Source organism: Hemitrygon akajei, chromosome 5, assembly GCF_048418815.1.
Source record: "Hemitrygon akajei chromosome 5, sHemAka1.3, whole genome shotgun sequence".
NCBI lineage: Eukaryota > Metazoa > Chordata > Chondrichthyes > Myliobatiformes > Dasyatidae > Hemitrygon > Hemitrygon akajei.
Window position 1 is genome coordinate 68,122,511 of NC_133128.1, and position 18,742 is coordinate 68,141,252.

The window sequence follows — 18,742 nt, forward strand, 5'->3', positions numbered from 1 at the left end:
CCATTTAAAACAGAGATGCAGAGAAATTTCTTTAAACAGAGGGTGGTGAATTTGTGGAATTTGTGATCACAGGCAGCTGTGGGTGTATTTAAGGCAGAGCTTGTTAGGTTTTTGATTTGACATAACATCAAAGATAACAGGGAGAAGGCAGGGGACTGGGGCTGAGGAAGGAAAAAAAAGGATCAGCCATGATTGAATGGCAGAGCAGACTTGATGGGTCATATGGCATATTCTGCTCCTATGTTTTATAGTCTTATGGTCTAACTGGATAGCCTTGAGATTTACAATGTGACAAATTAACAAGTGACTAGATGTGAACAGCAAATTAATTAAAATGGAATTGGACACTGCCTCATCTGTTTTGGTCATTCCACAAATTGAGCTTGAGTGTCATTTCAAAGATAATGAACTGAAGCCTGCAGATATCCAATAAGAATTTACACTGGAGAAAAAGTAACTCCTGTAAGAATGACATTTTTAACAGTGGTATAAAACAACCAACAAGCCACATTGAGCTTGCATGTGCTATAAAATAAGAGGCCAGCATTCTGGGGTCATGATTGGCTGAGATAACTACAACTTGATTGGAGATTCATCCACTATTTGTATGCCACATCTCCTGTACTAGGGTCAACTGAAAGCAAATTAAGAGGTACTGGATGATGCCACAGCAGTGTTCCAGGGTGGCATTGGAAAAGTCAAACATATCAAGGGTAAAATAGTGTTAAATGAAAATATCACAGCCAAGTTTACAAAGCCCGTCCGGTTCTTTTACCATCTGTGACAAAGTAGCCAGTGAGCTAAATCGCATGGAGACCAAGGGAATTTTTTTCAAAGTCAAGTGAAGCCCATGGGCAACACCCGTGTTGTCCCAGCAGCCAAGAAGGATAGGTCTGTCAGGATTTGTGGTGATTTTAAAGTCACTGTCAACCCAGTACAGAAAGTAGATCAATACCTTCTGCCCAGGATAGAGGATATCTTTGCAAACTTTTCTGGAGGGAAACACTTCAGCAAAGTGGATTTTGCTGAGGCCTACCTACAGATGGAGATGGAAGAAGAGTCCAAAATGTTTCTCATCATAAACACTGAGAAAGGGCTTTATTGCTACAATAGTCTTATTTTTGGAGTAGCATCTATCTGCACCCACATTCTGGCAGAAAGCTATGGACCAGGTGCAGCAAAGCTGCCCAGGCACTCAGTGTTACCTGGATGACATCATTATTTCCAGTAAAGAAGACAAGGAACATCTCCAAAATGTCAAAACAGTGTTTAAAAGATTCAAAGATTGTGTGCTCAAAGCATGACACAAGTGTGAATTCTTTAAACCAAGCATCACTTACAGTGATCACCCCACTGATGCACAAAGTTTACACAAGTTACCTGAGGAAATTAAAGCTGTGATGGATGCCCCAAGACCAAAGGACATGCCACAATTGTGGTCCATTTTAGGATCTGTCAATTACTATAACAGGTTCCTTCCAAACCTGGCTATTGTGCTCCGCCCCTTGAACTCATTGCCGCAGATCAGGAAGAAATAGCAATAGACAAGACAGTGTGAGGTTGCTTTCCAAAAATATGAAGGAAATGGTGATGTCAGACACTGTACTCATACATTATGATCAATATCATCCAGAGATACTTGTCTTGACAGCTCTATGGTATTGGTGCAGTTAAGTTACCTTTTATGCACGATACAAGTGAATGTCCCATAGCCTTTGAACCATGTTCCCTTACCACTGCAAATAAAAATTACACAGAGACTGACAGAATGTTTTTTTGTCTGGTTTGAGGTATAAAACATTTCAACCAGAACCTGTATGGGCCTAATTCTATTCCTATATCTTATGGTCTTCTGATTATGGTTTACAACAAAGAAATAACTACTTTATTAATCACATTTTTTTCAGGCAAACAATCACTACAAACAATAGCACGTTACTTCTGTTTTGGAAATGAATTTTTGTACTGTCTGTACAATGGCATTCTTTGTGATGTGAGCTGAAATATTGAAGGTGCAGGATGGTTGTTGTGGTGAACTACATATACCTTTCTGGACGCGCCCCCCTGCTGACTGCACCTGTGACTCCTCCCACTGACTGTGGCTCCTCCCACAGACCCCGGTATAAAGGCGATTGAGGCCTGAGCCCTGCCCTCAGTCTCCAGGATGTAGTATGGTAGTCAATTACTGCTTGTTCTTTCTTCCAGTCAATAAAAGCCGATATCTTGCCTCCCGTCTCAGAGAGTTATTGATGGTGCATCAGTTGTGGCATGGTGTGTATGGGCTGAATTGAGGCAGCAGGGTTCAGGTCCGAGAGTGGGGAATGAGCCATTGTTTTTCCATTGCTGGAGTGGACTTGGAGGCAACTGTATGTGGCAGAAATGAGGTAAGGTGAGGCAGAATTCAGGCAGAGCCCACACCCAAGAGCAAGGGCAGACCCAAGGTTTGATTGATTTGAGTGCCGGACTAGTTTGAAAAGTTCAGGGTGTTGGGGCCAAAGGCGTGAGATGGGCTGGTTCAGCTTGCTGCTCCATGAGGCATACTCATCTCTATGCTGAACTGAGGCTGTGGCCTCAGTGGGCTCTTGAATCTGCTATAGTGATGCCTGGCTTTGTGTCTGTGGATTCACTTCCACGAACTTCAGTTCTGAATGCTATTTGCTTACTTTTATTGTTTGCATGATTTGTTTCTTTTCTCTCTACACTTTTAGTGTTTGACGGGCTTATTTTTAAAAATGGGTTCTATTGGATTTCTTTGTTTTGTGGCCGCCTGTAAGGAGGTGAATCTCAAGGTTGTATAAAGGATACATACTTCAATAATAGATGTACTTTGAACTACTCCTTTTCATTTGTTTAAATACTAATTTTCCATTTCTGTGAAGGCTTGCTTGTGTTTAAATTTTTCAGCCAACAATAAAATTTACAAGGATGTTAAGGGTCTGGAGGACCTGAGTTATCTGGAAAGACTGAATAGGTTAGGACTTTATTCCTTGAAACATTGAAGATTCAGAAGAGATTTTATAGATGTCTACAAAATTATGAAGGCTATACATAGGGTAAATGCAAGCAGGCCTTTTCCAGTGAGGCTGGGTGGGACTACAACTAGAGGTCATGGGTTAAGGGTGAAAAGTGAAAAGTTTAAGCGGAACATGAGGGGAAACTCCTTCACTCAGAGAGTTGTGAGTGTGGAATGAGCTGCCAGAGCAAGTGCGAGCTCGAATTCAACGTTAAAGAGAAGTTTGTATAGGTAAATGGATGGTAAGGATATGGAAGGCTATGGTCCTGGTGCAGGTTAATGGGATAGGCAGTTTAAATGGTTCAGCAAGGATTATATGGACTGAAGGGCCTATTTCTGTGCTGTAGTTCTCTATAATTCTATGACTCTGTGTCAGTACACAGTCAATTAAACAAACTAAACTGTGCTCAGGGAAGAAAACCTAACTACATTTGCTAAGATGGGTCCATCTGCTTTGTGCTGGTAAACATTAAGGGAACATTCCATGGAAAATAGATAACTGGAATAACCATTAAAGCAGCCACACCATGTATACTTCCAGGTTTACCCATGTCATTTCAGAACATAACAAATTCTTCTGCTGTGGTAATGGATGGTGACATCGGTTACAAGTCCCTCAGAATGAAAGTTGATCCATATGCATTATCATTTACTGTATATCTTCCATAGCTGCTGAATTATATACACACTAAAATGAATATTATTTGAAGTCTCGGTAATACAGAGAGCTATGTACTGGAGTGATTCTTCCTCTTGGTAGTTGACTGCACCAGGTCAAATAAACCAATCTTTCTTTTCAGCCATGCTAAACATAAGAGATTCTGCAGATGCTGGAAATCTAGGGCAACACGCAAAAAAAAAATCCTGGAGGAACTCAGCAAGTCAGACAGCATCGATGGAAACAAATAAGCAATTGATGTTTTTGGGCTGAGACCCTTCAGAAGGACTTGAAAAGGGGGAGAAAGCCAGAATAAGAAGGTGGGGTTTGGGAGAGCTTGAAGATGGTAGGTAAAGGGTGGGCTGGGCGGGGGGGTGTTGAAGTTAGAAGCTGGAATGTGATAAGTGGACAAGGCAAAGGGCAGGAGAAGAAGGAATCTTACAGGAGAGGAGAGTGGATCATGGAAGAAAGGGAAGGAGGAGGGTCACTGGGGGAGGTGATAGGCAGATAATTATTTTCTTGTGTGTTTCAGTCATTCTGTTGTGCACAAAGTGTTTATATGTAAAATTTGAAGGGATAATGTATCAAGTTTTAGTATTTAATTTGGGCTCTTCATGTAAGTATTATACAAGTCTTAAATAAATGGATAATCTGGATTGTTCACTTGTTTAAGACTAGCATAATACTTGCAAGTGGATAATTCGATACGTGTTTGTATGGTCAATCTCTTGAAGGCTAACATCAAGTAACATTGATGTAGGACCCTCACATCAGGGAAACAAGTGTTTTAGTGGAAGATTATAATCTGATACAACTGGCATTTATCCTATTATATAGTCTTCTTTGTATTTTTTTTCCAGCCATAACAGTGAATGTTTGGGAAGAGCCATAAATCTTCAGAATTACTGTGCTCATTTTACCACTTTCAAATGTTTCCCTTTTTTCTATTCATTTTGTTGCACCCTAACCTCATTCTAATGTTATTAACATTTTTATAATAACACTTCTTGAGTGTTGTTTGTCTATGTAATATTTTGGCCAAATAATCTATCTGCTGATGTTGGTTTCTTTTTGAGAAATACTTGTTTTTAAATAATCAGGAAAGCATTTCCCAAGTGAAATTTAAGATCTTATACTCAACCACAACATTATTAGACCAGACAGATGTTCCATTGTCCTGAAATTGCTCATTGCCTGCCTGAATGTGTTGGTGATCAAGAGAGTTACGTGGGTCATAGTGAGGGCAATGGGGGAATCTTATAAAATACAAAAGCTTACGTTTATTGATGCAGGAGATACTTATCAACCATGATACTTAATAGTACAAAGTCCACAAGCCTATTACTTATTTGCCTGCTGAAAAGCATTTGATATGAATATACTAGGTCTTTAATTGACACCTTAAGGCTCAGTGGGTATCATAGCTGTTACCATGGATTTATTGGAATAATGCAACAGGCAGTGAGAATTAAAGCTCCATAAATATTTCTGTGAATTTTATAAACTTGATTGCGTTTCAGCCCAAGTTGTTATAAGAATAACTATTATTGGTGTATTTGCAAATCATTTTAAAAGAGAAAATATACCCTGGTAGACAACAAGATACTATGAGCAATTAGAATTACAAAGAATTTTGTCATGTCTTTTGATATCTATACAGCCAGTAAAGCTTTAAGGTTAGTTATATGAAAAAAAAAACATTTCATGAGATGCCATGCAATGTTTGGCTGTTTCTTATAATGAGAGGAAGAAGATAGACAGAAAACTACTACATTGAACTCTGCAACTTACCATTGTTTTCCTGAATCTCCTCATGATCACAAGTATGAACAGTAGCTGTAGTCTCCGTTGCTACTGTTTGTGAAGAACCAGGAACTGCACCAGTCAGGACAATTTCTATTGTTTTTTCTATTCTTTGTCTAGCTTGGCACTGGATCACAGCTAGGGAAAACAAGAACATTTTTATTTTCAGATTTTAGGGGCTTGCTCAGAAATTTTAACAGTACATTTCAAAAATCTCTGCAGCTCCTGAATATGAGTATTTTATGGCATTTGCTTAGATGTATATAAGATAAGCACAATAACCTAAATTCATATAAAATTTTCAATATAATAAAATATTCCAAAGCACTTCACATAAATGCGATCAAACAAAATTCATCACTAAACAACGTAAGTTATTAGATCAAGCTGATGAATGATTGAACAAAATCCTTGAGCATTTGAGAAGTGCAAAAAGATATTAAGAGACTAAGAACTATAGAGGTAATCCTCATACTTAAAGCCTGACTTGTCGACCAGTGGTAGAGTGATGAAAATCTGGGATGGGGTAAATTCTAAATGTGTGAACAGCAGAGATCTTAGATTGTAGTGTTGGAGAAGTGAAAGACCTTCACCAACCAACATGTGCTCTCTTTACATTATTACCATCCACGAGGAGGTACAAGAGCTTGAAGTCACACATTCAATGTTTCAGTAACAGCTTCTTCCACTCTGCTATCAGATTTCTAAATGGTCCATGAACTTATAAACATGACCTCAGTATTTTGCTCTTCTTTTGCGCCATTTATTTATTTTTATATGCATATTCTTATTGTAACATAGTGATTTAAAAAAAATGTATTCCACAGTACTGCTGCCACAACACAACAAATTTCATGACATGCACTCAATGGCCACTTTATTAAGTACCGTACACCTGTTCATTAAACACATATATCTAATAAGCCAATCTTGTGGCAGCAGCTCAATGCATAAAAACATGCCAACATAGTCAAGAGGTTCAGTTGTTGTTCTGACTGAAGAAAGGAATGAGGAAGAAATTTGAGCTAAGTGACTTTGACTTTGGAATGATTGTTGGCACCAGATGGGGTGGTTTGTATATTTCAAAAACTACTGATCTCCTTGGATTTTCACACACAATGGTCCCTAGAATTTACAGAGAATGGTGCGAAGAATGAAATGCAGCCAGTAAGTGGCAGTTCTGTAGGTGAAAATGCTTTGTTAATGAGAACAGTCAGAGGAGAATGGCCAAACAGGTACAAACTGACTGAAAGGCAACAGTAACTCAAATAACCACACGTGTGCAGAAGAACATCTCTGAATGCACCACATGTCAAATCTGTAAGTGCATGGACTACAGCAGCAGAAGACCACACTGGGTTCCAATCCTGTACACAATGAAGTAACCACTGAGTGTATGTCAGTGATAATAGCCATAATCCTGATTCTAAATGAAGCCATGAAGTGTTTTGAAAACAAAAGGGAGAATTTTACAAGTAAAATGGTGCTGGAGACATTGTAGTTCAGCAAACACAGGAATGATGGGATGGGTGACTTGATTCAGAACATACAATTCGTCAAAATATGTCAGTGTTTGACAAGTCTTGATGAGAGACAATTAATTGTTTGTTCTGCCACTCTCTGTTCATATAGAAGTGGTGAATTCTAAGGCAATTGGCTAAGGAATGCCACAAAAATCTTTGAGTTGAGCTGTGGAATTGTTGTATTTGTTCCCCTTCAACTGAAGGTAATATTCTTCAGTTTTACTGTTCTGGACAAGGAGAAGTATCTTACGAAGGCTTCAATTCAAGGCAATCATTTATTAGAATATTCATTTACTTCCAAGTGGAATCATTATATTTTCTAAATGGTTCAACTAACCAATAACTGTTCTAGTTGATCCTTCTTTAAAGTACGTAACAACTAGATCAGCAATAACATCAGGCTATGGTGCAGCATGCCTTTATGTTCAAAGAATACTTGGTATACGTCCATTGCCAATGGGAGCTGAAGAAGATCTCATGTAAGTCACCTTTCATATGAAAACCACCACAGATGAATTCAAAAGCTATTCAACATCACCTTTTTGTTTTAAAGAATCTGAGTATTTTTTTTAAGAACTGCAATAACCTTTAATTTTGGTGTGTCTTTTTGAGGAAATTATAACTTCTGGCAGTGAATGGTCTTGGTTAGAGGTTTTGAATTAAAAACAACATATGTTAAAACATGGTAGATGTAGATGTTTTTATGTATATTAAAAAAATGTAAAGGTGTTACTTTAAAAATGATTAAATTGCATCTCCTTTAAGGAAACAAGTCACATGTTAAGTTTCAAGCCAACTATCACAAATAAAGATTATATTTACTTAATGTTCCATTAATGAAAGTGTGGTTATTTCATAAGTACCATATTGCACTTGAGGTTCAGCTGTTTTGTACTTTTGGCGTTGACCAATATGATTTGGTTCACAGAAAAATCTAGAACAATAATTCCTCTTTTTTGATCTGTCACAATAATTTTGGCAGAAGATTGGGAGAAACAAAGTAAAAGCAGTTTTTGATATCCATTTGCAGTGGATAAAAATATTAGGCAGAGGCATGAACTGTATACTTATAAATGAGTATACTGTACCTAGTATTACAGATAAAAAAAACTTGGAGAGTCATAGAATCATGCAACAGGTAAACAGGTCCTGTTGCCCAAATGATCTGTGCTAACTGACATTCCCATCTAAACTAATCCCATTTGTCCATATTTGACCCAGATCCCTCTAAACCTTTCCCATCTATATGCCTGTCCAAGTGCCTTTTAAATGTTGCTAATGTACCTGCATTAACCACTTCCTCTGGCAGCTCATACCCTAATACTGTCCACACTCAGGGTAAAAAAGTTGTCTTCCAAGTTCATATTAAATCTCTTCCCTCTCACCTTAAACCTAGGTGCTCTCATTCCCCAACCCTCGGAAAAAGTCTGTGTGCATTCACCAGATCTATGCTGTTCATTTATATACACCTTTACGAGCTCTCCCCTCATTCTCCCATGCTCCAATAAAAAAAAATCCCAACATGCTTAAACTCCTTCTATAACCCAGTCCCTTGAGTCCTGGCAACATTGTTGTAAATCTCCTCTGCACTCTTCCCAGTTTAATGACATCTGTATTTTTTTGTGCTTGGGTAAAATCTGTTCTTTAGGTAAAACCCTGATAATGTTTGCTTGGACAAAAGAATACATGCAATATATCATCCACCAATTATGGCGCCAGAATAGCGTAGCAGTTAGCATGATACTATTACAGCTTGAGGTGTCGAAGTTCGGAGTTCAATCCAGGCATCCTCTGTAAAGAGTCTGTATGTCCTCCCTGTAGAATGTTCTGGTTTTCCCTGGATGCACTGGTTTCCTCCCACAGTCAAAAGATGTATTGGGTAGGTTAATTGGTCATTGTAAATTGTTCTGTGATTAGGTTAGGGTTAAATCAGGGTTGTCGGAGGTTGCTGGGGCAGCACTACTTAGACAGCCAGAAGGGCCTACTCCATGCTGTATGCTAAATAAATAACACATATTCCCTGTCTGGTTAGATTGAAATTAAAGTAATTGTTCATAAAGGGATGTGTACAAATATGAATTAGTTATATACCAACAGAGCAATCTTAAACATTGTAGTCAATGCTATTTACTTTATGCTTGTTTTGTTTATAGGTTTACAGTTATTTAAGAACTGTATATGCCAAGTAAGGATAAATTTCCATAAAAATCAGTTTGAATTGTCAATTCAGAATTTGTAAACAGTTTGAACTGCAGTGCTGTGATTTAATAGTTTGAGCTGTGTGCTGCAGTTTAACCAACTTATAAATGATTGATGACATGTCACTGAAAACAAATATCCTTTAGTGACTTACCAGGGGACAGTTTTGCTGTCAATGCTTCAGGGATACCATAAATCGGATACAGCCATCGAATTGCAGAAATTTCACCCCCCTCCGATCTACAAAAGCTGAGGCAGAATAGAATTAATGCTATTTTTACAAAACTTATGGATCTGGATTTAAAAGAATTTAAAGGCTCACTCCTCACTCCTTGTAGTGCCAGCACAATTATGCTACAGTGTAGGGTGGGAGATAATTTTCTCCTTCATCAGCCAAGCACTAATCTGATGGAACATAGCACTTCCTGATGTATAATCTGCCTTATTAGCATACTATTGAAATTCGACAGCCCGTGCCTTCTCTAAGCATCATCTGTCATTTTTGTCAGATATCAACAGCTCAGATTTTTGTGCACTTTCAGAATCAAAACTGATTTACCAGCAAAGATAAATGGGTTTGATGACACCACTATTATATGAAATGCTATCTGGAAGATGAGAGACAGGTTAATTAGCAAATAGTGCAAAATGAGTCATGGGCCAAGCTGGATCACCATCATGTGAGCAGACAGTTGAGCACAAAGTGTAAAGAGAAACTGGGACTAAATAAATAAGTTCAAGTTCAAGTTTACTGCCATCTATTGTCAACAAAACAACATTCAGGCCATGGTGCACCCACAATACATATATCACACACAGCATATAAAACAAAATATTTCCACAAATACTGTAAGTTAGTAAAATATAATTCAAAGTGCATGTGGCATGCAGCACATTGAATAGTAAACAGCTCGATGTTCTAGTGATGAGACCTCAGTGGTGGCAGAGTATTCATTAGTCTCACAGCCTGATGGAAGAAGCTGTTATGCAGTCTGGCAGTCCTAGTCCTGATGTCCCTGTACCTCCTTCTTGATGATAATGGGTCACAGAAATTGTGATAGGTGGTAGGGATCCTCAACAATGCTTTGGACACTTTGTATACAAAGCTGTTGGTAAATGTCACAAATAGTGGGGGCGCAAGACCACAGTCATCCTCTTGGAGATTTTTAATACCCTCTGTAGGGTGTTGCGGTTCGAGGTCTTACAGCTTCTGTACCACACAATGATGCAGCCTGACAGGACGTTCTTCATGGTGCTCCTGCAGAAAGTTGTTAGAATGGTTGCATGGAGCCTTGAATGCCTCATTCTCCTCAGAAATTGTAGACTCTGTTCTGCCTTCTTGACTAATGAAGTATTGTGGGATAAGGTAGATTGTCCATTATGTGCACACCAAGCAACCTTGTGCTCTTCACTTTCTCCACAGCAGAGCCATTAATGTGCAATGGAGAGAGATAGACCTGTGTCTTCCTGAAATTAACAATCATCTCTTTTGTTTTGTCCATGTTGAGATTCTGCTTCTTGTTCTCATACCATTTGACAAACCTCTTTAGCTCCTCTCAGTATGCCGACTCATCATTATTACTGATGAGGCCAACCACTGTTGTATCATTAGCGAACTTGATGACACGGTTGAAGCTGGATCTCACAGTGCAGTTGCGAGTCAGCAGTGTGAACAGCAGAGGGTTGAGCACACAGCCCTGGGGTATATCAGTGCTCAGTATGATGGATCTTGAGATACTGCTGCCAACTTAAAATGAATGGGAATTACTTGATGTGTGAAAATTAAAGATAAAAAAATTAGCGTTTCTAGAACAGAGAATGATCTGGGGAGGTGGAATATATAGGTTAAAATGCTGAGGAAGAATGATGGGAAGAGATGGTGAAAGGATTCTGGACGTGCAATATGAGTGGCAAAGGTGGATCAGGAGATTTGTAGATGATTTTGGGTATGGTTATAAAATAAGACAACAGAGAGACTAGGATACAGATTGTAGACATTGAAGATGAGAGTGAGAATGAGAAAATATGCTAGTAATTGCAGCATTAAGTGTTGGAGTGGAGAAGGTGCAACATAATGGGCATAGGGAGCAAGGAATTATGTGAAGGGGAACGAGTAGCTAAATGATTGAGGGTACTCTGGAAATCATTGGGCATTGAAGATGTCCTTCACTTCATGTGTTTTTCTTTGTCCTCTGAGTTGCAATGCTTCCTTTTTGGGTGCCGTGGTAGCATAGTGGATAGCGCAGTGCAATTACAGCTTGGGATGTCGAAGTTCAGAGTTCAATTCCAACGTTATCTGAAAGGTGTCTGGTCCTCCGCAAGGGATGCATGGGTTTTCTCTAGGTGCTAAGGGTTCCTCCCACAATCTAAAGATGTACCAATTTGCAGGTTAATTGGCCATTGTAAATTGTCCTGCGATAATGCTAGGGTTAAATCAAGGGTGGCTGGGCAGCGTGGCTCGAAGGGCCAGAAGGGCCTATTTCACACTGTATCTCAGTAAGTAAATAAATGAACAAACAAATAAATAAATAACATAATCCATCTAAGCCTCTGAAATTTTCTCAGTAATCCTGGTTAGATTGTTGCTAATCGCAACCTAAATCCGTTCCCATGTGTAATCTGCATTACTCAATGACAAAAGAGGAGAAAGAAAAATTAACAAACTGGTCACTGTAGGAGTTGCACTGGAAGACAATAATTCACTGAATAAAAAACAGAAATGACAAGAGAAAATAAGAAAGCAGAAAATATGACACAAAACACTAATTTGATTAATGAAAAGATAATGGAAACATTAAAATGCAGAAATATATTTTTAAAAATCTGATGTTTGTTAAGGCCAACTGCAACACAACTTTTAATTTTAAACATAAGAGATTCTGCAGATGCTGGAGGAACTCACAGCAGAAATTAATAAACAATGTTTTGGGTCAAGACTCTTTTTCAGGACTCAAAAGGAGGGATGAAGGCTCAAGAATAAAAAGGTGGGGAGAGGGCAAGGAGGACCAGCTAGAAGGAAAAAGGTGAATCCAGGTGGGTGGGAAAGGTAAAGGGCTGGAGAATAAGGAATCTGATAAGAGAGTCGGAGAAATGCAAGAAGGAGAGGCAGTAGAGGGAGGTGATAGGCAGGTGAGGAGAGGAGATAAGAGGCTAGAGTAGGGAATTTGCTCCTCCACCCTGAGAGTGGCCTCATCGTGGAAAAAGAGGAGACCATGGACTGACGTGTTGGAGTGGGAATGGAGATAAGAATTAAACTGGTTGGCTACCAGGAAATTCCACTTTTGGCAGATGGAGCAGAGGTGCAATTTAATTCTTATAGACTCTTCTAGTCACTAATAAGATATTCTGGTCACTAATAAGCTCAAGCAAGTAACTGCAATTTGAGTAGATTTTCTCAACTTGTGTTTGCATTCAAAGGGGCCTACGTAGTGAGTCTCAGACTAGAAAGTGCTTGAATGGATGTTTTTATTGCCACATTTCATTATTTTGATGAAACTATCCCAACTCGTGGATATCTATCTGGCAAAGTTTCAGAGTAGATTAAAGCAGTCTTATCATATGATCATCAAATCATTGCCTCCTAAATGTCAATTTACCATAAAATTTGTGTTTTATAGCACTCAGATAGTGGCATATTTTGTAATATTGATTATGTCACTTTTATTATGTCAATATTGATTATAATACTTTTAAAGGTTTGATTTTCTTTATTGATTAATGCTGCAAAAATGGTGATCTGCAATTTAGTTCCCTTCTCTGCCAAATTTTTATTGGTTACTCACCCCCTTCTGACTGTTTCCCCACTCTTTTCTATAACTTTCAGAAAATAATAACAAGGGAATGTATTACATACCGACTACAGTGGTTCTGTTAATATCTGAAGGAAAACTAGATATGGGGTGAATCTATACCATGAGGTTGTTTAGTTAATGGGAGACAGAATACCAACTGTAAGGCCAGGATAGCAGGTTGTTCATCATCTGCAATCTGACTTTTCTGTTTCTTATAGGGACACATTAGATCTCTCTAAAAACAGCATTCATCATTCTCACACCAGTAAAATATTGTGCCTTTCTGTTCCTCCTAAAAAAGGGATAACACCTCTGCCACATTTCCTACTTGTACTTTATCTATGCTTAGCCTACTTATAGAATGCTTAATCCTTTGCAGACTTTTTGTGTCCTCACCACAACTTTTTTAATTGCCAAAATTTGTCTTGGTCCCATCATCTAAATAATTAAGATAAATAGTTAAAGATCAATATATGACACCCCACTAGTTACAGTTTCCAAATGTGAAAATGACCTATTTCCTCTCTGCTTTCAGTCACAAAACCAATCTTTTATCCATGAGCAATCAATACCATGAGCAGTTAATTTGTGGAGTAACCCTTTGTGGTGAACTTGGCAACTTCATTTAATTATCCAAACACACTACCACCTCTTTCTTTATTCCAACCTGTGATTTGCAGTCTCAATCAATACAAATAAATGCATAAATTCTTTGTAAACCAACTTTCACTCTAACTAAATATATAAGAATTTTCAGAATGAGTCTATACTGCAGCCTCAGTCAAGAATTTCAAAATTTCCAAGTAGTTGATGTAAGAATAACTAGCAACAATACCCTGCATTTTCACTTCTTCTTGTGAAATGCTGTTCCATTAGAATCTGGAAAGGTCCCTGAAGTTTTCCAGTCTACTGTGACCTTTGCAGAATCAAATGTGTATTTTGAAAGGTCACACATAATGCATCTCTGCAGCCAGTTCTTTGAAATCACGGAGATACGGGCAGCGGATTGTCTGTCTTTAATCCCTTTAATCCTGCCTGTCCTGTTATGTACTTCCAGCATTTTCTCTTTGTTACTTTCATTCCATTTGATTGCCAATAACATTCTGTCTGGTAGTAATGTTACCTTTAAATTTTCCCCTCACTTTTGCCCCATTATTTCCTCATATTTTTAGTATGCTTTTGCTTTCTTCCTCTTTATAAACTACAAATTATTGCTTTACTGTCTTTGACATGTTCTTTTATCCCATTATTAATTCCCATTTTCACTTCCAAGTAAACAGATTTTAATTTTGCTATTCTTTTCTTTCTGGCTTAACTGCTGCAAGTTTTTCTGATTTGTATCTATATCCTCTGCTAGTTTAACTATGTGCTACTGTAACCTTCTTATCCGATTCCAGATAATTGGGACACATTGGGAACAGTATATTTTGGCCCAATTAGCCAGTTTCGAGGAAATAGTTTCAAAGGTATAAAAAAGACAAACTACCAGTTAACTGACTAACAAATTAAGTATTTAAATGAAATACAGCGCAAATTAGAATACTACCAAAACTACTACAGTACTATAAAACTGTGTATTAGTTCCTAATAGTTACTGACTGAGGAATTAATCCGTGTTCTTTTGATTGACTGTAAATGAACAAAATCAATGTATATACCCAGTGCAGATAATGAACTGTCTCAAACAATGCTTTTGATGATTGCTTTCTGCAAATCATTTTTATTGTAACATTCAAGGTTATTGCCAATACCTACAAATTCTTCATAGTTCCTATCTGCTGAAGTAATGAAATTGTTTCATTTTCACTTGTGGCTGTTTCTGGCATCTGCAAGCCTGAATGCTTGAAACCACAGTGAGAAGAACAGTTCTAAATTATATTACTGCTTATTTCTCACCAACTATCAGTGTCAAAAATCACTGTTTTGTGAACACAAAGACATACAATTGACGCTATATTCTTTCTAAGCACCGTGTAGTGTCTAATGATCACACAATATGCACACAACTGACACTAGATAGAAAATGTTTGGCAACAGTCTCCTGTCCCAATCAGGCAATATAGTGAACCAAATAAATGAAGGGAATCCCAGAATTTTTCTTGATTAATATTTGCTTTTTAAAAGTTGTACCAAATCAGTGGCTGTCCCAATTAACCAATGGCCCAATTAACCAAAATCTACTGTAATTGTCTTTATTTCTACATGCTTAGTACCAGACTTGAGATTGCTTCTATGTGTAAAGCTAATCAACAATTCATTATTCTTTCCCTTGCTTATCAATGTAGCAATACCTCAATCAGGTTGCTGTTTATTGATTACAGCTTAGTGTTCAACACCATTATACCCTCAGTATTCAGCAGCAAGCTCCAAAAACTGGGTCTCTGCAACTGGACTTTGACTTCCTCATCAGAAGACCACAGTCAGTGTGGATCAAAAATAACATCTCCTCCTTGCTGAAAATCAACACGGATATGTGCTTTACCCATTCCTCCATTCTCTCTACACACACGACTGTGGCTAGGCACAGCTTAAACACCATCTATAAATTTGTTGATGACACAATTATTGTTGGCAGAATTTCAGATGGTGACGAGGAGGCATACAGGAGCATGACAGATCAGCTGGTTGAGTGGTGTCACAACAACAACCTCATACTCAACATCATTAAGAACAAGAAATTATTTGTGGACTTCAGGAAGGGGATGTAAAGGGATCACACACCAGTCCTCATCGAGGGATCAGAAGTGGAAAGGATGAGTAACTTCAAGTTCCTGAGTGTCAACATCTCTGGATATCTATCCTGGGCCCAATATATCAATATAATTACAAATTAAGCACGACTGTGGCTATATTCCATACGGAGTTTGAGGAGATTTGGTATGTCACCAAAGATTCTTGCAAATTTCTACAGATGTACTGTGGAGAGCATTCTAACTGGTTGCATCATTGTCTGGTAAGGAGGGGTCCAGTACACAGGATCAGAAAAAGCTGCAGAAAGTGGTAAACACAGCCAGCTCCATCACTAGCCTCCCCAGCATCAAGGACATCATTAAAAGGCGATGCCTTAAAAAAGCGGAATGTGTCTATTATATATTGCAATGTACTGCTTTTGCAAAACAACAAATTTCAAGACAAATCCCAGTGGTATTAAACTTGATTCTGATTCTAATCAGGTATTAAACCTGATTCAGGTTGGACACCCTTTACTAGAACTAAAAATGAGACAAAATAACCATGTTAAGGTGTGAGGAAGTTTGAAGAGTGGGATTTCTCTGATCAGGTGAAAGCAAGGTGACTCTGAAGATAAACTGTAATCAAGGTTGTTTGGTCAATGAGTGAAGGGGAGCAGTTAAAGAATGGGAATAGAGACAGAACTAGAGGTTTATAAAGCTGCAACATAACTTCTCAACTCTTGGATTAATTGCCTCAACCACTAAAGGAAAGCATTCCATTTACCTTCTTTACCAGCGTACAATGCTCCCTTGGTCAACATCTTCCAGGTAGCTCACGAAAATGCCTTTTTTTTTTACTTCTTTTAGGTCTGTTTTTCACTTTAAATTTGTTTCTAGGACTGTGAGATCATGAGATTTACAGTTTGGAGATGGATTGAGTGATCCATTGCTTTGCTTTGCTGTCTCTGAGAAGATTCCGGGAAGTGAGCACAAACTCAGTTGGTCTTGATGCGAAGAAACTATGAGACTGGGCACGAGCCGATGTTCAACTCCATTTCGCCAATCAAAGCATCCATAAGTTACTGATTAAAGCATTGAGGAAGATTGGGACATGAAGGCAAATGCTGAAGGCGAGGGAGACTACCTTCAAAGACTGCCTGTCTTTTGATTGCTGCTGAGAAGGAGTCTGTGAGCAGCCAATCGCTGTGTGGCTCCGTTTGGCAGGTGGATAGGCCTCTCTGCCTCATGTGGTGTCTCTCTCTTTGATGAATATTGGTGATATCACAGGGTGGAATCATGGTTCTGCAGACATGGATTGGACTACTGTGTTTATGGACTGTGGACTTTTTCCAGACTTATGGTTTTTCTATTTTTTTATCGCCCATTCTTTTTCCATTTTGTTGTGCAAGGGAAGGGTATTTGGGGGTTAATGTTCTGTTAGTTTTTGTTTGTGGGAGGTTTTGGTTTTTGTGGGTTGATGTTTCTGTTCCGTTTTGTGCAGGGGGAGGGAGGTTTCGGGGGTTGATGATCAAGACACTGTTCTTTTTGTGTTTGTTTGAGTGTGGGAGGGTGGGTTTGATTTTCTCTGAATCACTTTTTTGTTTTCTTTGTTCCATGACTTTGATAATAAATGGACCTTTGAACTAGTACAGCCAGTTTCAGAGAGCTATTGACTTGGACCACAAGATCCCTCTATGCAACAACACCACTATGGGTCTTGCAAACTGCAAAATCTCACATTTGGCCGGGTTAAACTCCATCTGTCATTTTTACCCCTATATCTTTAATTCATCTATATCCTGCTGTATTCTTTGGCAGTCTTCTATACTATCAAAAACACCAGCTTACTAACCCAATTACGCTTTCATCCAGGTTATTATATATATCATAATCAGCAGAAGTCCTAGTACAGTTCTCTGTGGAACACCACGAGGAACATCAGCTTGAATAAGCACCATCAGCCACTACTTTCTGTTTTCTAATCAAAGTTATTGGTCAATGAGTGAAGGGCAGAAGTTAGAGGGCAGGAAAATAGACAAAAGAACCTAGAACCTAGAATAGTACAGCATAAGAATAGGTCATTCAGCCAACAAATACACTCAAAAATTTCTATAGATGTACCGTGGAGAGCATTCTGACAGGCTGTATCACTGTCTTGTATGGAGGGCCCACTGCACAGGACTGAAAGAAGCTGCAGAGAGTTGTAAATCTAGTCAGCTTCATCTTGGGCATTAGCCTACAAAGTACCCAGGACATCTTCAGGGAGCAGTGTCTCAGAAAGGCAGCGTCCATTATTAAGGACCTCCAGCACCCAGGGCATGCCCTTTTCTCATTGTTATCATCAGATAGGAGATACAGAAGCCTGAAGGCACACACTCAGCGATTTAGGAACAGCTTCTTCCCCTCTGCCATCCAATTCCTAAATGGCCATTGAACCCTTGGACAGTACCTCACTTTTTTAACATACAGTATTTCTGTTTTTTGCACGATTTTTAAATCTATACAATATATGTATACTGTAATCGGGTTATTTATTTATTTATTTATTATAATTTTATTTCTATATTATTTACTTATTTATTTCCTTCTATATTACTATATTATGTATTGCATTGAACTGCTGCTGCTAAGTTAACAAATTTCACGTCACATACTAGTGATAATAAACCTGATTCTGATTCTGATGTTGTGCCAAAATATTTCAACTAGTAATTAAATGCCTAAACAAAATTCAAATCGCTTAATTCTCTACGCATCCGTGTGCCTATCTAAGAGTCTCTTAAGTGCCTCTGTCATATTTTCCTACACTACTACCCTAACAGTACATTCCAGGCACCCACCTCTCTGTGTAAAAAAAACTCATGCCCTCTGTTGAACTTACCCTCCTCCCACCTTAAATGCATACCCTCTCATATTAGACATTTCAGCCTTGGGAAAGGATACTACTTCCTACTCTATCTATGCTTGTCATAATTTTGTAAACTTTTACCAGGTCACCCTTTATCCTCTGCTGCTCAGGAGAAAACAACCTAAATTTTTCTAACCTCTCCTTATATTATATGCCCACTAACCCAGGTAGCATC

At 38.4% G+C, this 18,742-nt stretch overlaps 1 protein-coding gene across 1 annotated transcript in view; it reads right to left on the minus strand.

Annotated features, from left to right (window-relative positions):
- Positions 1-18,742, minus strand: part of LOC140727211 (cilia- and flagella-associated protein 47-like) — a 596,979-nt gene that overhangs the window by 59,424 nt on the left and 518,813 nt on the right. The window contains exons 57-58 of the mRNA XM_073044476.1: positions 9,351-9,445; positions 5,463-5,612 (exon numbers count right to left, since the gene is read on the minus strand). Of these exons, the coding sequence (XP_072900577.1) occupies positions 5,463-5,612; positions 9,351-9,445 (245 nt within the window). The remainder of the gene's footprint in view (positions 1-5,462; positions 5,613-9,350; positions 9,446-18,742) is intronic.